This window comes from Ailuropoda melanoleuca, chromosome 14 (genome assembly GCF_002007445.2).
Source record: "Ailuropoda melanoleuca isolate Jingjing chromosome 14, ASM200744v2, whole genome shotgun sequence".
NCBI lineage: Eukaryota > Metazoa > Chordata > Mammalia > Carnivora > Ursidae > Ailuropoda > Ailuropoda melanoleuca.
Genome location: NC_048231.1, coordinates 4,053,638 through 4,079,093, shown reverse-complemented (window position 1 = coordinate 4,079,093; position 25,456 = coordinate 4,053,638). Strand labels below are relative to the sequence as shown.

The 25,456-nt window shown below is 41.9% G+C and overlaps 1 protein-coding gene across 2 annotated transcripts in view; it reads right to left on the bottom strand.

Annotated features, from left to right (window-relative positions):
• The window catches only part of PRKCH (protein kinase C eta), a 223,182-nt gene extending 206,536 nt beyond the window's left edge, over positions 1-16,646 (bottom strand). The window contains exon 1 of one of the 2 annotated variants that reach the window (XM_019800114.2): positions 15,736-16,646. In XM_019800114.2, the coding sequence (XP_019655673.1) occupies positions 15,736-16,098 (363 nt within the window). In that variant the 5' untranslated portion in view covers positions 16,099-16,646. The remainder of the gene's footprint in view (positions 1-15,735) is intronic. The other variant, XM_002913033.4, reaches the window with a different exon arrangement.
• Between the last annotated feature and the right edge of the window lie 8,810 nt (positions 16,647-25,456).

Below are 25,456 nucleotides of genomic sequence, written 5' to 3'. Positions count from 1 at the left end.
ATATCAGATGAGCAAACCAACAGACTCAATTCCAAGGCTTTTCACAAACTTTAGCCAACATCATAGTTACAGAATTTCCGGCTTCGTTTCCCCATATTCCTTGCAAGATCTTTCAGGGTGGACATAGGTACAAAATTTACCGGAGATCCCTAGGATTCCGGGTAAAGAAACAATCTCCTCTTCCACCAGTAACCATCTTATTGATTTACACTCCAGAATCTTAAATAAAAAGCAAAAACAGTAAGAAGGCTGGACTCAGGGGCACCTGGGTCGCTCAGTTGGTGAAGCATCTGCCTTAGATTCAGGTCATGATCTCAGGGTCCTGGGATCCCAAGCTCCCTGCTCAGCAGGGAGTCTGCTTTTCCCTGTCCCTCTGCCCCTCCTCCAGCTTGTGCTCATACTCTCTGTCAAATAAATAAAATCTTAAAAAGAAAAAAAAAGGCGGCTGTACTCAAAAATCCCTTAGAAAATTCTCAAAACTCAAAATTCTAAACTCAAAATTCTCTAAAATTAAAAACTCTAAAATTCTACGTAAATCACTGTCTTATTGTTTTCAGAGTTCATTTCCAAGAAAGCTGGGCCTGTGACTTCATATTTAAGCACTGGCAGGAGGGATGGCGGCGGCGGTTACGGGGACATGGGTGATAATTTTCTGCGGTGCTATGTGTCATGCGCTGTGCTCGATGGTTTACCTAAGGCCTCACCATGTTCTCTCATAAGCCTGGGAGGCAGCTACTGTGTTATGGTGAGAAAGCTGGGGCTCGGAGAGCTTCAGTGGCCCCTGCTAATGAGAGGCAGAGCTAATAGCTGAACCCCAACCTGGCTGACACCCAACCATCACACTATGATGCATTGATAATTATGGTCATTGTCCAATAAATATTCCTGAAAGCCTGTACTTTGTACTATTATTACTCTGTAGTTGTAAATTCTGCATCCTAATGTATGTGGCTTAGGCAGATGCTAATGTGTCTTTTTACATTAAACACAGACCAACTGGATATTGAAGGGAAGGTCAGAAATATTCTAGAGGTCAAGGAGATGCCAAAATAGACATTATTCAAAATTATCCAGGGTTAATTCACAAAATTATAGTCAATAAAGTAAGCAGGCTTTCAGTGGTTAAGAACCAACTGTATCTAGTCATTCATAATTTTTGAGGTTTTATTTCCTTTAGGATTGCTGGCACCATATTTAGTAATTCTCACCCATAAGTTTATAGTTTTGTAAAAATAAAATAAAAACATTTGGAGGCCTTATCAATTATATCAGCACAGTAGAATTATCCTGTCCTTCTAAGAACTGAAACTTTCCATTAATATGTAGGAGTCTACAGAAAATATATCATTCAATAATTCAAAAATGAGGAAGTAATTTCAGAATCTTTGTTTTCTTTCTCCTTTAGAAAATACAGTGCTGCAGAGAGTAAGCAGCTGCTTCTGTGTCACCTGAGGGGCACCAAGACTATCACCACCCCCATTGTCTCAAATGCAAGAACCATCTGAATGTCTTTCCTTGGCCAATACATCTATTTTCAGAAGGACCTTGTTAAAATATGAATATCGCCAGGAGATTAAAAGTAACCAAAGTTACAAAAAAAAAAAAAAAGAAAGAAAAGAAAAGGAACCAAAGCTACCATTTCTTGAGGGGCTACTTTGTGTTGGGCACTTCTAATGTGTTACATCTGATCTTCACACCAAGCCTAGAAGGCAGCTAACACCAGCATCATTTTCCAGAGGAGAGAACTGTCAGAAATGGCGGACTTGCTCACGGTAGCCGAAACAGAGTAATGCACTCAACCTGGAAACACCTAATCTACCCTCTTTCCATTACCTCCTTTTTGTTCCTTCACATGTCAAGCTTGTTCCTACCTTTGGACCTTTGTCTTAGCTGGTCCCTCCGCCCCGGATGCTCTAATGTTCACATGGCTGGGTGCTTATCACTTCGGTCTCAGCCAAAATGTCCCCTCTCTGTGAGTCCTTCTCTGTCCATGCTAGGTACAGCAGTCATTTCGTCACACTCCACCACGTCACCTTATTTCTATTCTCCAGGGAGCATCTAACCACCATTTGTTGTTTTCATAATCACCTGTTTGCCTGTTTATTGTCTCTCTCTCCACGCTAGGGTGCGAGCTCTGTGAGAGCCAAGATTCCGGGTGCTGTGTTCTCTGTCCTATCCGGAACACCGGAATGCAGCTGGGCACACAGCAGGTGCTCAGCAAAGATCTATGAATGATTAAATGGCTTTTCTGCTGCCTCCACCACATACTGGGGTGGCGTCAGGGAAGATTTTTGGATTCAAGTCCACAGAGCTAGATTCTAACTTCACTTCTAACCAGCGAGGGGGCTGCGCTCTGGACCACCTCCACTCAGCTCAATTTCTACCACCATCAGGTCGTTTCCCATGGTGAGGTGGGGTGAGCTGAAACTGAAGAGAAGAGTGGAAAATCTTGCTGGATCAGGGCGACCAAAACCATACGAGACCAGGAGTCACGAGACAAGAGGAGCAGACAAGTATCACTGATTTCATGGTCTTGTCTTGGACTAACACAATGGTTCACCATAATGCCCAGCACCGCTCAAAAAGAGGGTAAATGTTTTAAGTACACAGCTAAAGCTTATCTCTTTTTATAGGCAAAAGGTTGATATTAACAAAAGATACAAGCCAAAGTCAAAGTGTCCTAGTTTTTTAGGTGTTTTTTTTTAACTTTTCATCTACTTCAAACCTCAAAGAAACCCCTTCAAAAATAGAGGCTTTTGAAAATACCTAAATAACACAACCAAATAAATCTTAAAATGGGTCATCATCTAGCATATTTCACCAGGAGCCAGAAGTGAGAATACATTTTTTAAGCATGTATTTTTCTCTAAAATTTACAGCTCTTCTTTTCAGCTAGTTAATTGTCTGCTATAATTAGTTGAAGTGAAAATGCCCTCAAATACAGGGGAAAATATTAGAACCACACCCTGGGAATTAGAAATTACTGAAAGCCTTATTTTTTTTATACCTTTCAACTGGGGTTTCTTAACCTGAAGCTCTGTGTCCACCGTTAGGCTTTGGGGACCACTCATCTGGTGACACTGATTCCCGAACATTGTCAACATGCACATAAATGCATTTTTCTAGAAACAGGGTCCATAGCTTTCAACATCACTAAAATGATCCAGGGCTCAAAGAGGACTGGATTTCAGAAGTTTCAGAAGCACTGCTTTGCTGAGTATCTGTTCTCAACTCTTCCATACTATAGATAGAACAACAGTAAAATAAAATACAGCATTTAAGAGGTCCACAGCTCACAAATTAATAATTGTTTTCTTTGTGGGGAATTATGCTAATATATTTGTGACCTTTATGTACTCTTCCAAAAATAATTTCAGAGCTTAGAACAAATCTGAGCATCAGCGGGAGTCTCCAGAAGATCTTTTGGAAGGGAGCAAAACTTTCATTGTCCAATGGAACCATCTCTAGAACCACTTAACTCTGATGCTGGAAGGGACCACAGGAAGAGGCCCTATGACACCACAGACAAGAATACCAAAGCGTCCCGTGAAGACAGAGGCACAACATCACATCTAAGTGCTATGGGAAAGACCTAGAAAGAGTGCTCTGCAAGTACAAGGGATAAATATGACTTACAAATGAAAATGCAGCTTTGGGGTTCTGGTTTAAGCTCTTAAAGAACAGGGGCTAGGTCTAGAACATGCTCACACTGGCCCCCTCTAATTTATTTTATTAATATAATTATGAAGGGCTCATATTGGCTATGGTTCTATCCTCTGGCCAATTTCTTAATTTTTTTTTAATACCACAAGCACAAACTGAACCTTTTAAGCATTCCTCTCCCTGCAAGGTGCAAGGGTAAAGCTTATGCACGTCTGAAGGAACTCTCCAGAAGGCAGCACTTAATAAAAGCACTGCTGATGAATCCTCTATTAAGTGGTTTTTCTACTAAAAAGTCCTAAGTGCTTTGAAAATCACAGCTGTATATACCAAGATACACAAAAATAATAATCTTGATAAATCTCTCAGGATAGTATCATGATTCTCAACAAAAATTTCCCCTCTCATAAAGTTCTTTGACGTAGCCCTTCAACACTACAATAGCCAATACCCTTGGGCTCATTCCTCCATCTAATTAAAATGTCTGTTCTGCAAGTGATTTATAGTATTTGTCATCACCTAAGGTGAATATATAGACTGGTGGCTACAGACATGTTGTGACTACAAAGCATTAATTACCATGCTGGTGAGAATGGCTTCTAGCAACAGCTCAAACAGTGGGATTCTCAGTCTCTCTCTGCCAACAAGTAACAGGGACATAACTTACAACCGTCCCATAGGACAAGGAGCCCGTTACTGTAAATCAAGATATATAACTGTGTGGCTTGACATGAGGACCCACTGTTAATTCCTTAAGGCTGATTCTAAACCAAGGAAATAACACCAACATCACTACCAATGCTAAAAACCATTTAGACATGAGCAAAGTCTTCTTCAAGCCTGAGCAATTTAGATTGGGACCAGTTCTCAGGAGTTACTAACTTTGACAAGACATGATTCAGCTCGACCGCTTAAAACCAAACCGATCACTCCAGAAGAAAAGAAATGATGTAACCACCTAACACATGGAGGCAGAGGCTGTACCAATGGGAAGGGTCTTTGGAGATATTCTAGTGTAACCCCCTCATGATCTAAACCCGGGAACTGAGACCCTGACCCACACAGGCTTGCCTAAGGTCACAGATGATAGATGGCAAAGCTGCACCTTAAACCTAGCTCTCCTGACTCCCATCACAGCACAGCACTTATATGTTGCTGGAAATTATATAATGAAACACAAGAGGTTTTTGGGTTTTTTTTAATTTACTGGGAAGTTAAGATAATACTGATTTGCAGTCAAAGTTAACTCCTCATAGGAGTGCCTAGCTGGCTCAGTCAGAAGAGTGTGCGACTCTTGATCTCAGGGTTGTGAGTTCAAGCCCCACATTGGGTGTAGAGATTACTTAAATAAATAAATATTTTTAAAAAGTTAACTCCTCATATATTGACTAATAAACCAGCTTCCTCTAAAATTTTGGATACAAATATATATGTGTGTAAATAAATAAGTATACATCTAATTTAATGTATTTATGAATAAATTACTAGATATCTAAATACATCTAAGTAAATATACCTACAACTTTATGTTAAGAGTGTGAGTGTGTGTGTCACACATCACGTGAGCCAAGGCAACAGTAGTGCTTCGGCCGTAGCTTTTGTTCCCACATTCTGAAAACAAGGCTTGAGCTACAGTAGGTGTCAAAAACTCAAACACCTCCAGAACCAAGCGGGTAATGAGTAAAGAGGGCCAGTTTGTTACTGGGAGCGCTGGGGTCGGGTTAACTGGAGCACCACAGAACTAAGTATCTTCAGATTCAACATGAAGAACATCTCGGCCAAATGAATTCATCTGCAGGCTGTCCACGGGCCTAAGACCCATCAGGCTTTTTGTTGTTGTCCTGAACTGGATCGTCTTCCTGCTTCAACATCTACGGTTCTTTTCCGATCTGTACAAAGCATAAGGCATTTACTGGTTCAAATAGGGTGTTGGTCTGTTCTGCCTTTGGGAGTCCAGTGTCCTTTCAGGTCAGGTCATCTGTTTGTAGGCATCACTACTTAGTCACTTTCCAAAGATGGAAACATTTCTAATGGGTCAGGAGCATTTACTTTTCAAAGGGGCACCTGTGAAGTCTCCCTGGGAAAGCATTATCAGGACAAAAGTTCCTTTTCTTCTTTTGAGGAATGATATGTCACAGTCATTTAATTGAAGCAAGCCTGTGGCAATCTATGCTGGGGCTTTAAAGATCAGCTGTCTTCCCTCCAGAAAAATGTTTCTGATCTCCTCAAACCAGGTACTCACAGCATCTTAGTACTTACTTCTTTTCTGTAATTTCCTGGTTGCTGGTTTTCTCCTCCCATCTCTCTCCCCCTTGGAACTCCAGGGCCTATGAAGGAAGAGGCCATTGTCTGTCTTGTCTATTTGCCTCTCCAGGGTAGAGCACAGTGCCCGGTACATAGGATATGTTCAATGGTGCATGAATGCTCACCTAGGGCTTGGCATTTCATATGGATACATGTAGTTGTCTGTTAGAGTAGCTACCCCAGGAGCAGAAGAGATAAATCCTAGTTAATCACCCATACTATTACACCCCGAACTCCCTCTAATCAGTATCATATACTTTCATGAGAGCCCAATCCCATACATCCAGTCTTTGAGGATGGAGGGAATAGTGGGCAATGGAGATCTCAAGATGCTGAGGGAACACTAAGGAGGAGGACCCAGACTTGGGATGTCAGGAAAAGTTTTCTGGGTAAGTGATGTCTACAGTGAGACCTGAGGCACAGGTGGCCCTTGAGGATGAAAGATGTGACTGGAGCAGAGTGTGGGCTGGGAAGAAGTGAGCAATAATGCTCAGGACGAAACCAGGGGCCGATCATGGAGTACATTCTATACCATCTTAAAGAGGTGTGCTTTATCCAAGAGTAAGCAGGAACCACTGAAGGTATTAAGGAATGACTATCAGCTTGACAACTGAGAAAACTCATTTTGGATACAGCAATGTTAACAGCAGAAAACAGTGGTCAAAGCACTGAGTTTCCACGAAGGCCTCACTTTTATCATATTCTAATAAGACAGAGATAAGCAGTTAACAAAAAAGAAGAACCTGATCTAGTCAGGGTCCAGTTTCTAGTTCAAAAAATAGAAAAGAGACTGCAGACGGTTGAGTGTCTGACTCTTGATTTCAGCTCACATTGTAATCTCAGGGTAGTGAGATGGAGCCCGGTTGCAGGGCTCCACACTCAGCAGGGATACTGCTTGAGATTCTCTCTCTCTCTCTCTCTCTCTCTCTCTCTCTCTCTCTCTCTCTCCTCTTGCCCCTCCCCCCAGCCCTGTGCCTTCTCTCTTTCTCTCTCTCTAAAATAAATAAATCTAAAAAAGAGAGAGAGAGAGACTGCAGAAAATCCAAGGCACCTCTCTTATTCTAAGTAGATGTTATCCATCTCATGAAAATCTACTGCACTTTTACTACCATAGCTAATCTGCATTCTGAACACCTGCTAGATACCAAAAGAGTTACATAAGATGAAATGATTCACACTCTGCCCACCAACCTCATTAACTCTCCAAGGTTGAATGCTTACTTCTTGCCTCGGCCCCAAATTTAATATGTTGGGCTCACAAATTACAACCTATTAACAGGCTTAAAAATCAGTCTTTTAAACTGAAGCAAAAGCAAGGAATTTTTCATCCACAGAGTTTTCAATCCATTATCATACTCGAAGGGCATAAAAATCCAGCCCAATCTTTCAAGTACATATTGATACATCATTAATTGATTTTAAAAAGGGACACCGTAATAATTATAATTAGTGACTCCCCCTTTTATTTCTTTCGGAAAGATGAATAAATTGTCTAAAGATGTTCCCAAAGTGTTTACACTTTACTTGCTCCAAAATCACATTTAAGAAATTCATCCTTTTGACAAATATTTAGTGCCTACTATATAAGGGACACTGCTCCAGGTGCTGGGTTTAGAACAATGAATAAGAGAGGAGGAATCTCTGCTCTCATGGTGTTTTTACTTGAAAGGAGAAAGGTATAATAAGTAAATTAACAAAATGATCTCAGAGAATGATGAGGGCAATGAAGGATGACAAGATAATAACATGGTCAGGAAAATGCTCTCTGTAGGGGGGATCTTTTGAGCCACAACCTGCCTGATGAGAAACAGCCAGCCCCACTGCAGCAAAATTCTTACAACGAAACTGAAGACACAAAAATCCAATACAATTCCTATACACTGGAACAAAACTCCCTAGAGATGCGAAAATATGTCTTTCCCCTCAACACTGTGAGTTTGTCAGTGTTGGACACTGCTGGCCATTTGGCTCAGAAAGAAATAATTGTTAGAATAAATAATTGCACTGCAAAGTACAAAAGACAATGAACCGCTAGATAATGAATCTGGAAGAACTTAAATGCTATCGATTCATGCACCTGGATCCAGGAATCAGGAAAAAAGGTAATCGACAAGTGTTCAGTGGTAACCTGGCCGTTTCACCTGACAGGACTACCGAAAAAGGACGTCACAGAGAAGTTCAGAGAAAGCAGCCTTCCAGTGCTGCAGGGAACATAATGTATTCAGGAGGGGTGAACAAGGAAAACAGCCTGAGATCCCGCCAAGCAGGTCCTTCCTTCCTGAGGGGATGCCAAGGTCTTTCCATGACGCAGCCTCCAGCTCCTCCTGCCTCCCCCCATTTCCCCGTGTTCTGCATTAAGTATTAGATGCTGGTCCCCATTTGGACAGTCAACAAATAAAGAGAAAGTACATGAAAGAAGGAAAGTTTTAATGTAGACAAATTTTCAGTTTTCAGAAATCTAAGAAATTGTGCAAAATCAACCAGTTCTAGAAGAAACAGAAAAAGAAATTGACAGTGACAATTTAGAAAATGAGACTATGTCCCCCAAATCAGAAACTATAATGAATTTTTTATGCTCTTACTCTGATAAATATTTTCTACACTGAAGCGGCACTGTAGTTTTCAAGAGTCAGCCTTGGCTCAAACCTAATTCACTTACTTAACATCTTCTTGGGTAAAATCCTCATTGTTTTTTCCTCTACAGCTTTATTGATGTATAACTGTCATACAATACCATGCACATACTTAAATGTGAACTATTTGATGAGCTTGGACGTAAGAATGTAACTGTGAAACCATCACCACAATCAAAATAATAAATATATTCATCTCCCTCAAAAGTTCCTTGTGCTGCCTCTGTAATCCATCCACCTCCATCCCCCATTCCCAAGCAACCACTGATCTGCTTCCTTTCACTACAAACTGGTTTTCATTTTCCAGAATTCTGCATAAATGGAACCATATGGTATGCACTCCTTTTTGTCTGGCATCTTTCATGCAATATAAATTCTGTTGACATTCATCCATATCGTTGCACGTATGAATGCTTCATCACTTGTTATTACTGAGTAGTATTCCATCGTATGGGTACACAATTCATGAATCACTCATCTGTTCAACAAACACATGAAAAGATGCTCACCATCACTAATCATCAGGGAAATGCAGACCAAAACCACAATGAGGTATCACCTCACACCAGTCAGAATGCCTACTATGAAAAAGACAAGAAACAACAAGTGTTGTTGAAGGAGTGGAGGAAAGGGAACCCTCATACACTGGTGATGGGAATGTAAATTGGTGCAGCCACTGTGGAAAATAGTATGCAGTTTCTTTAAAGAATTAAAAATAGAAATACCATACAATCCAGGAATTCCACCACTGAGTATCCCCCAAAAATGAAAATGCAAAAAGATACAGGCACTCCTATGCTCACTGCAGCATTATTTACAATAGCCAAGATATGGAAGCAACCTAAGGGTCCACTGATAAATAAAGAAGATGTGGTGTGTATACATATACATACACACACACACACACACACACACACACACACACACACATACTGGAGTATCTTGTCATTCACACCAACATGGATGGACCTAGAGGATATTATGCTAAGTGAAATAAGTCAGACAGAGAAAGACAAATACATATGATTTCATTATATATGCAATCTAAAAACAAAACAACAAACAAAATCAGACTCATAAATATTGAGAACAAACCCCTGGCTGCCGGGAGGGAGGGGGCTGTGGGGATGGGCAAAACAGGTGAAAAGAATTTAGGGGTAGACGGTGTTATGGGATCGAGCCCCACATCAGGCTCCTCCTCTATGAGCCTGCTTCTTCCTCTCCCACTCCCCTTGCTTGTGTTCCCTCTCTCGCTGGCTGTCTCTATCTCTGTCAAATAAACAAATAAAATCTTAAAAAAAAAAAAAAAGAATTTAGGGGTAGAAACTTTCAGTTATAAAATAAGTCATGGGGATGAAAAGTACAGCATAGGGAATCTAATAATATTGTAATAACATCGTATGGTGACAGATGGTAACTGCAGTTATTGTGGTGAGCATTACATAATGCATAGAATTGTCAAATCACTATGCTGTACATCTGAAATTGATATAACATTGTAAGTCAACAGTACTTCAATAAAAAAAATTTTAATTCAACTGTTGCCTGACATTTGAGTCGTTTCCAGTTCTATTACAAATAAAGCAACTATTGAACATTCATGTATAAGTCTTTGTACAAATGGTTTCATTTCTCTTGGTAAATACTTACAAGTAGCTAGGTCATATGGTAGGTATATGTTTAATACTTTAAGAAACTACCAAACTGTTTTCCAATGTGACTATACCATTTTATATTCTGCACAGTGGTGTATGAGAGTTTCAGTTGCTCCATTTCCTAACACTTGGTATGGTTGACCTTTTTAATTTAGCCTTTCCATGAATTTTGGTTTTAATTTGCATTTCCTTGATGACTAATGATATTGAGCATCTTTTAATGTGCTATTTTCCATGAAGGTGCCTATAGAAATCTTGTCCCATTTTTAAATCGGGTATTTTTCTCATTGGGTTTTAAGAATTCTTTAATATGTTCATGTTACAAGTCCATTGTCTGATTTAATGTTGAAAATATTTCCTCCTCTTCTATGGCTCGTTTTTTCACTTTCTTAAGTCTTTTGAAAGGCAATAATTCTATATTTTTATAAAGTTTGGTTTTTTTTAATAGTTGGTGCTTTTTGTGTCCTATCTAAAAAAATATTTGCTGAATCCAATGTCACTACCATTTTCTTCTGTATTCTTATAGAAGTTTTACAGTTAAACTCATATGTTGAGGTCTATGATCCATTTTGGGTTAATTTTTGAGTATGTTATGACGTAAGGGTCAATGCTCACTATTCTGAATTTTGCAATTCAATTTTTCAAGTACTACTTCTGAAAAGATTATTTCCCCATCAAGTTACCTTGGCATCTCTGTCAAAAAACAAAACAAAACAAAACAATCATACGTGTATGGATCTATTTCTAGATTCTCTTCCATTCCACTGATCTACAGGATTCCCTTCACTGCGATATCACATTATCTTGATTATGGTAGCATTACAGTAAGTCTTAAAATCACAGAGTGTAAGTCTTCCAACTTGTTCTTTTTCAAAATTATTCTTAGATGTGTCTAGGTCTTTTGCATGTCCATACACGTTTTAGAATTGGTTTATCAATTTCTACAACAAAGCTTGTGGAGATTTTGACTACAAATCTATTGAACAATTTGGGGAGAATTGGGATCTTAACAATATTGAATCTTCCCATTCATGAACACAGTACTCTCTCCATTAACTTAGTTCTTCATTTCAGCAATATTTTGTCATTCTCAGTGAACAAATTTTGCATGTCTTTTATCAAATTTACCCAATTTCAGGTATTTTTAATGCTCTTACAAATGGTATTTTTTCTATTTCAGTCCACTAATAGTACATAGAAATACAATTGACTTTTGTATATTGGTTTAGATCCTGTGACCTAGCTAAACTCACTTGTTAGATCTAGCAGCCCTTTTGTAGATGTCTCAGAATTTTCTACAATCATACAGAAGTAAAATACATAGCCAATCTGTGATGCTTATGCAGAACGGCTTAATAACACCTCTTAAAAGAGGTTTTTAAGAATTATTTGAAAGATTCATTCACCATACTGAGATATCAGTGAATGGGGCTTATTTACTCAGTAATGCTGTCTGCAAATAAAGACAGTTTTACTTCTTCCTTTATAATCTTTACGTATTTTATTTTTTTAAATTGCCTAATGCACTGAATGGGACCTCCAACACACTGTTGAACAGGAGTAACAAGAAAAGACATCCTTGCCACTTCTGATCTTAGGGGAATATCATTCATTCTTTCAGCATTAAGATGTTCCGTACAGGCTTTTCACAGATGTCCTTCATCAGGCTGAATAAGTTCCATTCTATTACTAATTTGTTGAGTTTTTTATCATAAACGGATATTTAATTTTGTCGAATACGTTTTCTGTATTTATTAATATGATTATACCAATCTCCTCTTTTATTCTGTTGATATGAAGAATTGCACTGATTAATTTTTAAATGTTTAATCAATCTTGCAGTCCTTTGTTATAAACCCAATTTGGTGATAATGTATTACCCATTTGCTATATTGTTGGATTTGATTTGCTAAAATTTAAGAATTTTTATGTCTATGTTCACAAGGGGAATTGATCTGAAGTTTTATTTTCTTGCAATGTTTTCATCAGGTTTTGGTATGGGGTCATGGAATGAGTTGAGATGTGTTTCCTTCTCTATTTTCTGAAATAGGCTGTATAGAGTTGGCACTATTTCTTTCTTTCTTTCTTTAAGATTTTATTTTATTTATTTGACAGAGAGAGAGAGAGAGACAGCCAGTGAGAGAGGGAACACAAGCAAGGGGAGTGGGAGAGGAAGAAGCAGGCTCCAGTGGAGGAGCCCAATGTGGGGCTCGATCCCAGGGTCCTGAGATCAGGCCCTGAGCTGAAGGCAGATGCTTAACAACTGAGCCACCCAGGCACCCTGCACTATTTCTTTCTTAAATATATAACAGAATTCACCAGTAAATCCATCTCGAGACCTTAAGTCTGCATTGTGAAAGGTTTTTAACGACAAATTTAAAGACCTTAATAAACATAAAGCTATTCAAGTTATTTAAGTAAACATAGGTAGTTTGTATCTTTCAAGAAATTTATTTCATCTAAATTGCAGAATGTGACATAAAATTATTCATAATATTCTATTTTTTTTAATGTCTGTAGGATCTATAATGATGTTCTCTCTTTCCTATATTGGTAATTTCATCTTTTTTCTTGATCATCCTGGCTTGAGGTTCATTAATTTTACTGTTTTGTTGTGTTTTTTTTACCGCCAAAGAACCAGCTTTTTGTTTCACTGATTTTTCTCTTTTGTTTCTCTTTTCTACTTCACTGACTTCTTTCTTTACCATTTCTTTCTTTGCTTACTTTTAGTTCTACTTGCTCTTCCTTTTAGTTTCAGATGGAAACTTAGGTCTTTGAGATCTTTTCTAATTTAACTGTTTAACGCTGTGAATTACTGTTTAAGAACTTCTTTAGCTGTATCCCACCCACCTCCTTGAGTTTTTATGTAGATTTAACGAAATATGTATAGTTGGTCAGGAAAGAAATATTTAACTGCCTAGACAATGTCAGGCATTATGGTTGGTATTAGTAGTACACTGTATTAAAATAAATCTAATCCCTTCTCTCACCAAGATTAGAAGGTAATATTGAAAAAATTGGTACAAAATCAATGTTGTTATCTTCTTCATACTTAGAAAGTACGTTAAGCCAGAATGCATAACTATGTTTTATTCTAATGATAAATGTATTTTCTGTTTTTGTCTCTCTACTCATGAACTAGCAAAAATTAAGTCACTAGGTTTTCTGTTTTTTTAAAGTTCAGCGATTTGTAATTCCAATTGCACCACATGAATTATGAAGTAAAATCAAATATTCTATTTGTAAATGTCTGAATAAACTACACATTTCAATACACTAAAGATAAATATTTCTGTAATTCTAAACTTGAAAACCACCTTTAAATCTATAAAGAATCCTTTCAAAAACAAGCATTCCATACATTTCTAATATTTTCCTAACAAGATTTTTCTTAAAAATTAACAAAACATTCTACTCATACTATCTATCCTCTCCTGTTTCAAATTACCCAAAATTAAAAAAAAAAAAAAATACCCAGAACTTTTTACAAAATACTCTGCCCCTGCCCCCAGTTAAATATAAATGCATGGCAAATCACTGGTTTCAAGGTCTTTTAAATGCTGACCTAGCCTACCAAATGTTCATGCTTTCAAAAACACTACCAGTGTGTCACTTAAACATCTCAGTATAATTAATTCAGACAATTGTAGATACAGATATTAAATATGCATTTAAATCTTTGTTCATCCAGTGGGACCATAAGCAGCTCTGCACACCTCCACCAGGTAAGCTGAATCTTCCTACAGTATGCTTCTTCCAGTCCTAATCTCTTGGTCTTCATTTAGGCCACAGGTTCTCAACCTTGATTGCACACTGGAATCACCTGGGAGCCTGAAAGTACTGATACTAGCTAGGGTCCCACAGCCAGAGATGCTTAGAGTTTTTAAAAGTGGGGATTTTCAAAAGCTCCCCATGTGATTCAATGGTGCAGACCAGGAGTAAGAAGGACCAGTCTAGGTTCTCTCCAGGAAGTCATGCTTCTAATAGCCATTGGCCATTCTGTACCACCATACTTCAGAACCTGGTTCCTCTAGAACTTTCCCAACCTAACTCCTAATTAAACACTAATTCAGTAATTCCATTCGGATTTCTACGCTCACCTCTATTTCTATTTAGAAAGTCACAGGATAAAATGTAAGTCTCTATTTTAGCCATTCCTCTCCAATCCACTTCTAAATTTCATAAAGTTCAGATGAAGAGAAATTAACTCAATATAATCTGATGATATCGTTAAGTAGTCCTCATGTTTTCTTCTACTTAAAAGACAGTTCTACAAGCCATCTGTAATTTTACAGAGTATATGGTAAAATTACCAGTTCCTCAAAGTATAAAATATTGAAATGAGTCTTCATTAGTATCCATCTGATTCCACCACTTGTTAATTTCAAACAGGTTTTCAATACTGATTCACATTCTGGACTCAAAACTGACATCCTCTGAACTTAAACCATTAAACTCCAGAGAGTCTTCAAACAGCTTACTCCACTCTGCCAAACCAGACCACTTCATTTTAAGTATCATTTCATCATGTAAAAGTGGGAAGGAGAACACCTGTATCACAAAGACAGTATGAGGAATAAGAAGCAAAAGCATTTTTAGCACTGAGTAGAGTGCTAATAGAAATTTTAATTTATTTGCCGCAGAAATGTTGTCTCATGGGAACTATGTGAAAAGGAGAGGCAAGCAGGAAGTTGCGGGTAACTACTTGTCAATACACAGAAACACCAGCAGGTGAGATGGGGAGAACTGGGGGTGGTCCACAAACTACTGAGTTCTCGAAGCTCCCAGACCAATTAGCAGCAGAAACAAGCACGCAAGACTCGCACCTCTCAGGCTGTGACAGAGCTACCGGGTTACTTACAAACACATGTAAACCCCATCTCTTTGGAAAACTGCTAAACAATAAAACTTTGCCAACATGCAGACCCAGGAACCCAGATCTCTGCCAGTGTAGGTTGTGTATCCCTGGGATGTAATGGATCTGCATGCTGAAACACGTGTGCACGTCAGAGCAGCAGAACCAACACGTACCCATAAACATTATGAATAATACCTGCGAGAATGTATGGCTTTCTCCTAAGAAGCGCTTTAAGTACTTTACTCAGATCAAGTCACTTTCCTATCACATCTTACTCGCCTTTCCTTTGTACTACCAGCATGCGGTGAGTTAGGGCGCCTTATCCAAAGTCTGAGCGGAGGGGGGTCACTGCCTCCGCCCCGACTTCCCGTTAGCCCAAGCTGCCATCCCAAAAGGGGACCCTGTCCAGGCTGGCTTCCTGGAGACACACATGAGCCCTCACACACCCACCGCGGTCGCGTCACCAGTGCCACGGCCACCTGGACGAGGACCAAAATCTGGAGGGAATTCCCTCCGCCGCGGAGCTCGGCAACAGGATGGGAAAGCGGGACCCAGGCGAGATTTGAAAAGTGGAGGGGGAAAGAGAGTCAAGTGGACACAACCGGGAGGGATCACAGCTACTCACCCAGCCCTCGAAAGTGTCCGAGGCGCCAGCCGTGCGCAGCAGCTCCTGGAATTGCAGGGTGCAGTTGGCCACGAAGTGGTCATAGCCCAGGGGCGTCTCGTGGAAGACGGCCAGTTCGAGGTGGCCACCGTCGGTGACGTTGGCGCAGAACTCCTCATTGTACGTGGGTTTGTTGGTCTTCTGTTTGGTGCTGGTCTGGCCCACGCGCACCTGGTCCACGCTCACCGTCAGGTAGGGGTCCAGCAGCTGGTAGCCCTTCTTGAAGAGCGAGTGGCGCAGGGACCAGCGGGTGGGCTGCAGCCCCACAGCCTCGCCAATTCGGACCCTCAAGTAACCATTGAACTTCATGGTGCCGGACGTCATGCCGGCGCCGCTGCCCCGGCCCCAGGGCGGGGGGAGGGGGGGCGCTGGCTCGCAGCGGGAGAGCCTGGAGCCCCTGCTCAAGCCAGCCCTCGCGGCAGCCGCAGGAGTGGAGGCAGCTCCTGGGAAAAGCAGCGCCCAAGCCCCCCTCGACTGGTCATTCTGCCTCCTCCGCGGGACCTTCCCCTCCCCTCCTTCCCTTGCCTCCTCCCTCGCGAGGTGGAAAGGAGGGGAGCCCGGAGCCGAGCCCTCCGCGAGCTGGGGTAGCCCGACCGTCCCTCTCCAGCGCGCGGCGCTTCCCGGGGGCTCTCAAAGGACTTGCCCCTTCTCCGGAGCCGGGAAGCTCCTCTCCCTGGAGAGCCGGAGCGACCCGTCCGGTTAGCTCCAGCCCCAAGCGTCTCTTGCCCCCGCCTCCTCCAGCTTCTGCTCCTGCCCCCGCCTCCGCGGGCTCACGCTCTCCCCCACTCGGCGAGCTTCAAACCAGGAAGCAGCTCCCGCCGCATCCCCGGCAGGAGCCTCGCGCCGCCAGGCTCCAAGTTCACAGAAGCCCTGAGCTGGGTTCCGCGCCTTTCGAACTCCGGGGGCGTGGCGCACAGCCGGCCCGGCCGTGGGCAGGTGGCCGGGCGCGCGCAGTGGGGGAGCCCCACGCCGGTCCGCTGGCCTCGCTCTGCGCGCGCTCCTGGTCGCGCGGGGTCTGGCTTTGCTTGGTGGGCGAGAGGCTCCCCCAGGTGCAGGCCATAAAGGGAAGAGCTCGTGGCCCAGCGCGAGCCAACCTGAGGCCGGGGAGACAGGTCCAGAGAGTGCTGGGGGGCGGAAGGAGGAGGGGGGAGCAGGAGCCGGGAACCCGCGCTCCAGGAGTCGCAGGCACCCTCCTTACCACCAGAGGAGTTGGGCTGGCGAGGCTGCCTGGCGGTCTGGGAGAGGCCCTGGCCTGAGCGGGCACATGGCGGGGAGGTTCCTTTTCCTAATCTTTACAGGGATGGCTCATCCCGGGTTCAGCTCGGGCCTATCCTGTTTGTGCGCCTTTCCTGCAGAGAGTAATTACACGGTGGTTTTTTTTGTTGTTGTTGTTTTGAATAGGGTGGTAGTAATGATGGAAATCCTGTCCTCCTTCTTCCTCCGAGAGGTGTGTCTTGTTGCACAAAGAGCAGGAAAGGTCGGTTCTGAAGACAGACATGGCTGAGATGGACTAAGTCTCCCTGCGGGGTGGACCTGGTCTACCAAGCCCTGCATAGCAAGGGCAGAAGACGTTCACACACAAGCACTGTCTCTGACACACGTGTGCGGAAGAAATCGCCTCTTCGAGAACATTCCAGCTTGTTGTGTTTGCGAGTCAGAGTGGGCAGCCTTTGTTCCTCCCCACCCGTGGGTCCAGGAGTTTTGGGGCCCTTGGGTGAACCGTTCCATCTACTGCGCTTTACCACAAACCTTGCTCCCTGAGGGCCAGCCACAACCAATTTGTCTCCCATAAAGCCTCGGCCAGTTTTAAGCTACTTAATTACATTCCGTCTCACTGTTCTGGTTCCCCCTGAGAGCAGGTTGGGTCTTTCTAGCCCCCACGCACGGCGGTGCTTGGGGCTCGAACTGAGGAGCTTCTCAACAATTTCACTCCTGTGAATAGAGGCACACTAGAGAATGAAAACAAGAACAATGGTGGGAGAGGGCCTGTCTTAAAAACATCAAAACTTCTTTTAAGAGAACAAGGCAGGGATGCAGCACATAATCCTAAAGACACTTGAGCTTTAGGCAGGGCTTATAAAGCAAGCTCCCAGACATCCAGGGAGCTCCCATCTGGCCCTGGTGCTCCAGGGGAAGAGGTCAAGGGGACCATTTGGGTCAACTCTGTCACCCTCTCCTCCAAAGAGCAGGCCTCTGGCTATAAGAACCACTGAAAGATGGGCTGCTGTTGGACTTTGGCACTAAAAAAAGACAGTGCAGCCCTGGGGTTGGGATGTGAGGGGACACTAGACACTCCATCTCTGTCCTATCAGCGCTAGGTACAGGTAGGCAGTGGTGACAGAGCCAGGAGAAAAACAGCGGTTGTACCTGCCCTTCTGGGGCTTAAGTCCCACAGCAAGTGAAAACAAGGTATAGATCACACACATGGGCTGTGCAGTGAAGGAAAAGCTCAGGTGCAATGGGCCAGTGGAACCTGGAGGGGGTGATCAGGGAAGGGTCCCCTGAAGAAGTACACAGCAAAAGGATCAGTTTATTCAGAGTTCCCAAGGAAAGGGACAGTTTGACCTGTTTCCGGAGCAGAAGGGACTCCATATGGCTGAAGCCAAAAAAAAAAAAAAAAAAAAAAAAAAAAAAAAGAAAGAAAAAAGTGAGGGGAAAGTGGCTGAAATTCACCTGAAAAGGTAGGTCTGGGCCCAAGACTGACCAGACTGATAGATCATGGGAAAGTCTTTGGACATGGTCTGTGGGCAACTGGAACCTGCCAAAAGTTAAGCAGGGACAGGATGAGATTTGTCTTTTAAAATCTCTGTCTCGGGGGTGCACCTGGTGGCTCAGTGGGAAGAGTGTGTGACTCTTGATCTCAGGGTTGTGAGTTCGAGCCCCACTTTGGGTGCAGAGATTACTTAAATAAATAAATAAGCCAACAAACTTCCAAAAAAAAAAAAATCTCTCTTCAGGGCCATGTGAAGAGTGGATTGGAAGGAGCAAGCGTGGGTATGGGGAGACCAGTCGGGTGGCAGATGCCAAAGTCCCAGGAGAGAAGACGGTGACTGGGACTTGGGTGGTGGTAATGGATATGGATGTGAGAAGTGTTTAGGAGGTAGAACACTCAGGCCTTGGTGTTGGACTGAATGGAAGGAATGAGGAAGAGGAAGGTATCAAGGATGGCTTGCAGGTATCCAGCTTAAGCAGCTGTGTGGATTGGGGAGCCATTGGTGATTAGGAACCACTAGAGAAGGAGCAGATTTGTGGAGGGAGATGAACAGTTCAATTTGAAACATACGAGCTTCAATATACCTTGATACATTTGAGTTGAAATCTGAAGTGCGCACTCAGCCAAGTGCTTGTGAAGCTCAGAGGAGCAGTCTGAGCTAAAGACATACAGTGAGGGGCCATTGCTATACAGATAGCAAGCAAAGCCAGAAGAGCGGATGACATCGTGATTGTGGGGGAAAGATGGGCATAGAGGGTAGCATGAGGAAAGAAAGGGCCTTAGGATAGATCCCTCCAGAAACTCCAACATGTATAGATGGAAGAGAGGCAGGCAAGGGAGTTCCGAAGCAGCAGCAGGAGCATAAGAGAAAAACCTGGAGGACGCAGTACCCAGGTATTATGAAAACCAACCAAAGCGTTTTCAAGCAAGAAGTAATTGGTCAGCTAGGCCAAATGACACTAAGAGGTTGAGTAAATAAGGACTAAAGGCAGCCGTGAAGAGATGGCAATGGACATCCTTAGTAATCGTGGAGCCATTTCTGTAGAGGGATGGGGGCTGAAGCCTGTTTGGAGTAGCTTGAGGTGAAAAATAAGGAAGTGGAGAGAGTAAGTATAGACACTCTTTCAAGAGGTTGGGCTGGAATGAGGAAGAGAGAGCTGAGGAGGAAGACGGGACCACTGGGTGGAGGGGTATTTATTAAGGGGGAGGAACATAAGAAAGGAGAGAAATCGTGCAGTTCTGAGACTGTAGGCAGGAATGCCATCTGAGACACAGGGGAGGAAAGGGCACTTAGTTTAGGACAAACATCTATGCTTGTGGCTTTCAGCCTGCTGTCCAAAATTGCCTCTCTACAGTCCGGAGACATGGTGACCAGCAGCCCCAACTGCCCAGATTTCCAGCTTCATGGCCCCAGTGGAAAGAGGATTTTCTCCAGTCACTTCCTTAAATCAACCTGGGGAAGACCCTGAATGTCCCAGCCTACGTCATGTGCCCTTTGGTGGCTGCTGGCAGGGGGTGGGGAGGGAACACTAGGCAAATAGTACATAGCACACAGTACAAAGCCCCTGTGGGAAGGGACCATCTGCCAACACAAACCTCACTTGTGTCACAGCTTCTATCTGGAGCTGGTCCTGGCTTTCAAGGAAGGCAGGGGACAAGAAGTCCCCTCTCTATATACTTCCCACCCCGACTAGCAGCATGTAATGTAATGTAGTAACTTCCATATTTGTACTGACTGCTTTAAACTCGGTGTTATAGGTCCTTTTATACTAGAGGCTTGTTTGGGTTTTTTTTTTTTTCCCTCTATTGCCATTACTATTTCTTTTTCCAGTCACACTTTAACTTTGGACTTCTCATATACAATTCCTAGCACATTACCTAAATGCTTTTCTGATTGATTGCTTGATTGACTGAATTGCTGCCATTTGTCTAGTTTCTTAAGGAACATTTCCCACAACCTCCATTCCACTTTAAAATAGAATTAGAGAATTTAGAGAATAAAACAGCTAGGTCAAAAACTATCCCATGTCCTGATAAAATGGCACAACCCTTGGAGGGCAGTTTGACGGTATACATCAAAAGCTTCAAACAGGGACACCTGGGTGGTTCAGTCAGTCAAGCATTTGCCTTCAGCACAGGTCATGATCCAGGGTCCTGGGATCGAGCCCCACATAGGGCTCCCTACTCAGAGGGGAGTCTGATTCCCCCTCTCACGTTCCCCTTGCTTGTGCTCTCTCTCTCCCTCTCTCTGTCAAATAAATAAATTAAATCTTTTAAAGAAAAAAAAAAAGCTTCAACAATCAGTTCTTTGCCTAAGGAGGTCTGGCAATAGTAGAATGACTAAGTAAATTATAGAATAGCAACTGAATGGAATGGTTATTAAAATGGCACATGATCAACAACATAGAAAAAATAGTAAATATTTTTAAATGTAGAGTAGGAAATATAAATAGTCTATGAAGTGTCTCAAATATGTAAACCAAAAGATAAAGAAAGCAACACAGTAAATGAAAACAGCTCTTACAGTGTTGGACTCACAAACAAGTAATAAATTTGCTTATCTAAAAGGGCTCTGAAGATAAAGTAATTCACATGAAGTATTTGATATATTGCCAAGCACATGTTACATTTCAACTGTTACCTTGGCTGTCATACCATCATTTATTGAGCATCCACCAGCATTGTAACAGGCCACTTGACAAACGTTATTTCATTTGATCCTTATGTCAACCATATGAGGTGTTATTATCTCTATTTTACAGATAAGGAAACTGAGAGTCAGAAAGTTTAAATGAATTGAAACATAGTTCGTACATGGTAGAGTTGAGATTTGACCCATTTATTTAAATGCATGCCCAGGGTGCCTGGGTGGCTCAGTCGGTTAAGTGTTGACTCTTGATTTCGGCTCAGGTCATGATCTCAGGGTCATGAGATCGAGCCCTGCATTGGGCTGAGCACTGGGCATGGAGCCTGCTTGAGATTCTCTCTCTTCCTCTCCCTCTGCTCCTCTCCCCAACCCCCACCACCACTCGCACACATGGCACTCTAAATAAATGAATGAATGAATGAATGAATGAATGCCTAAACCTCATCCCAGAGTGGTTGTAATGCACAGTAGGATTGAAAACTACTGCTGCACACTGGGGATAAGAAGGAAGATTGAGATTCCCAGTAGGCAGGAGAGGGTGGTGTGCAGGGCAAGAGTTAGAGCAGCGTTGTTCCCTATCCGTTTTCTAAACATGCAAAGGTACATACAAATAAGCAGGGTCACCATGTCCTACTTGTAGGTGTTCCAAAAAACATAGAAAAAGGAAGGATATTTCACAAAGATGGTAATGTTTCTCAGAATGGAAGGAGGGCACTAGTGTCCTATTGGAAAGCACACAGTGCATTAGGCAGAATAAGTTTGAAAAAGACCCTCACCTGGACACATCATTGTGAGGTTTGTGGGCGCCAGGATAAAGGGAGGATCTTCCATGACTTACAGGAAGAAACAGAAAAACAATCAGGGGGTGGGAGGGATGTGGGATGCGTGAGCCAAAGGCTCCTAATGCACAGTGTTCAATGGGTCAACGGCTTACAGTGAAAGAGGGAATGAGGGGAAGGAAGTGTGAAGGGCAGGAGTCCTTAAAGGGCAGGCAGAGTGGATGGGCAGAGCTCCTCAGCCTTCCTCAGGCTTCCTCAAAAGAGGAGCCTTCAATTACTATTTGCCTCAAAAGCCCACTTAAGTAAGACAGATTCCAGAGACTGAGGTCAGAGCAGAGAAGCAAGCGTAAAAGTAATACCCTCATAGAAAGCGGTCAAGCTGATAACACTGAACTGACAATGGCCTGGACAGAGCCTCGTGACCAAGAGCAACAACTCCATAAAACATCTCGGCCGGTGGTTCCCAACAGGAAAATCGAATGAAGGTAAAAATGTTTGTGTGTAAAGAGAACAAACACAAATCTTTCCCCTGGCTGTTTTCTTTTTTTGGCATAGTGCACCGACTTAAATCTACCCACATTAGAATATTTTCATTTGAGATCCTTTACGTCACCTAAGTGCATTTCTTAGTAGGTGTGTGGAAACCTGGACAACCTTACAGTCATTCTATTAAGAAGCAGGTTCAGAAATGTCCTCAGCCTGAGTTATAGTTGTGTGGATTAAAAAACAAAAAAAGACACACATCATCTACAATAAAAGATCATTTACAGGAGCCAAGACTAATGACGTTTAGTCCCCTCAAACATTGCGTGGTACCCATCTCTGTAATAGCTACACAAAGTAACACGTCACCAAGTGAGACAAAAATATCTTTTCAAACTAAAATAGTTTAAAAATCCTTAATTCCCAGGGCGCCTGGGTGGCTCAGTCGTTAAGCGTCTGCCTTCGGCTCAGGGCGTGATCCCAGAGTCCTGGGATCGAGCCCCACATCGGGCTCCTTCACTGGGAGCCTGCTTCTTCCTCTCCCACTCCCCCTGCTTGTGTTCCCTCTCTCGCTGCCTGTCTCTCTCTCTGTCAAATAAATAAATCTTAAAAAAAAAAAAAAAACCTTAATTCTGAGGAACCTACAATGACGTACAAAGAACTTACGATAACTCCTCATTTTTAATCTATTCTTGTTGTGTTAATATTTTAAGAAGGACTAGTGATAGACGCGAGTGTATATGGTTTACAATAGTAATGACTTTCTCTAAAGCCTATTATTAATTTAGCTATTGGACAGTTTGTTTCATTAACCTTTATCAGTTAGTTCCAGTCCATTCACAAGCCAAGTGGTTATGAGCTACAAGTAGTGACCAAGTTATTAGATTTTGTGGCATGTGTAAGAAACCCATGAGTGGAAAATGATCATTTTGCTCATCTTTTGCTTGCCCTTTACTGGTTTTTCTCCATGTTGTTGGTCGCATCCGCTGGTTGGCTCAGTGACCAGGGTTACTGAGAGTTTTATACAAGTTATTATTTGTAAAGCATTTGGAAGAGTACCTGGCACGAAGTAAGCAACTTTACAAATGTTTTTAGTATACGTGGCTTTTTCTTCTTTTCATGTATGCACTTTGGGATTTTTCCATAACGAAAGTTTCAGCAACTTATCAAAAGATTTTTAAGCTAATATTAAAAAACTATACACCAAATCACAGATAAGGTTGACTTTAACCCTTTGAAACTGTAATCATTTCCTGTCATCTTTCTGGTGAAACTTCAACGTTTTCTGATTCTTGGAAATGAAAAGCAGTTTGGCCCTTGTTCCTAAGAGTGTATAGTTCATAGTAAGGAGACATTAAAAAAAAAAAAAAGAAAAAAAGACCTTTTCTCCTTGAGATCCTATAATGAAGTATAAAATTTTCACATCATCCCCAGTCATCTTTCTCATTACAAGGCCAAAATTTAACTTTCTACAAAACTAATCAAGACATCTTCCTACATTAAAATCCTTCAAAGTACTTCCCCTTCTCCCTTTTTAGAACTTTGAATTGTAACATTTGTTTTGCACACAGAAAGTTAGCGAAATGTTTATTATAGATACTAGAAGAGCAAAGCACGTAAATATTTTGTAGTAAACCAAGGTACTATTTATTTTGAATTCTAATTTAATAAAGTCCCACCATGCAGTCAACATAATTTTAACTCTGGAAGCCAACAGGTGATAGCAGGGCATTTCAGGCAATCTGACCATGAGCTTTGGGGTGGAGTGGGGAGTTGGACAACCCCGAATTGACCTTTTTGACAAGGTTTAACAAGCCCAGCTGGTTTTCCTGCACTCAAGTTTAAGAACCCTACACGTAAGAGACAGTAACATTCAAAGACAGGTTTGTAACCTCCAAAACTGTTAGGCGACCTCAGACAAGTCACACAATTGTACAGAATTAAATGAGAAACCAACTTTAATACACGTTGCAAAGTCTTACAACATTATATAAATGTTATCAGTTCTGTCTTATACGACTGCTCACTTTCCCTTCCCCCCCACCTCATTCTGGCTGCCTCACACTCTGCCCCTTGGCATGAAGAATTGGTGTTTAAGACCTAACACAGCCCCACAGCCATGCAGGGACTCAACCCTGCCACCCACAAAACCCTTCAAATCAGAGACAGATAATTTGACTCATTCTCTTCAAATAGAATCATTCAAATTGAGATTCTAAAGATGGCAGAAAACTTGAAAAAAATAACACCAGTAGTAAGAAAACAAAAGAGAGAGCTGTTGAGTATAACAAACAGAAAGGGAGAAAATAAGCTCATGGGCTCAATGGGCATAGAAATACTAAAACCCATATAGTACTCAGATGAAACTTAGGCTTGGTACAGGAGAAAGGAAGCCAACAAAGGAATTTTACACATTTCCCTGAGTTACTCATTTTTTCTAAGAGTCTGAACAACTGAAATCAGGAAACACCTGTGCTTGTTAACATTAGTTAGGAAATGACTTTAAAAACTTGGACTCAGTTTAAGATAACTGATGGCAGGCAGTGATACCATTCCAGAGTCTATATTTCCATGTAAATGCTAAGCTATTTCTCTTAATTTGGGCCCATTTTTGTAATAGCAATCAGAGATTCAATGCATTATATTTATGGGGTAATTGTTACAGTTTTTCAGGTTTAAAATTACCTGGCACTTAGCTGCATGTTAATTTTTTGTTCCCATTTATAATTATCCAATGATTGCTATAACCACCCAGAAACATGGCTGTCATTACTTTGAGATAAAAACATATGGAAAGAATGTTTTAAGATTAAAGACAAAAATATGGCACTGTAATGAGAAGACAGGTCAGAACGTAAAAGTAAGAACATAGCAAGAATGGATCCTTTGCTCTGGAAGGCATGCTAGACAACTCTAGACCAAAATATTATTTAAGAGATGAGGAACTAAAACCAGAAATAGGGCATTTTCTGGATAGTTTATTACATATTCCCTGGGTCTTCAGAATATGGCGCCTGAGCTCCCCAGAACAGATTCTAGTCTCAAGTAAGTTACTGACTC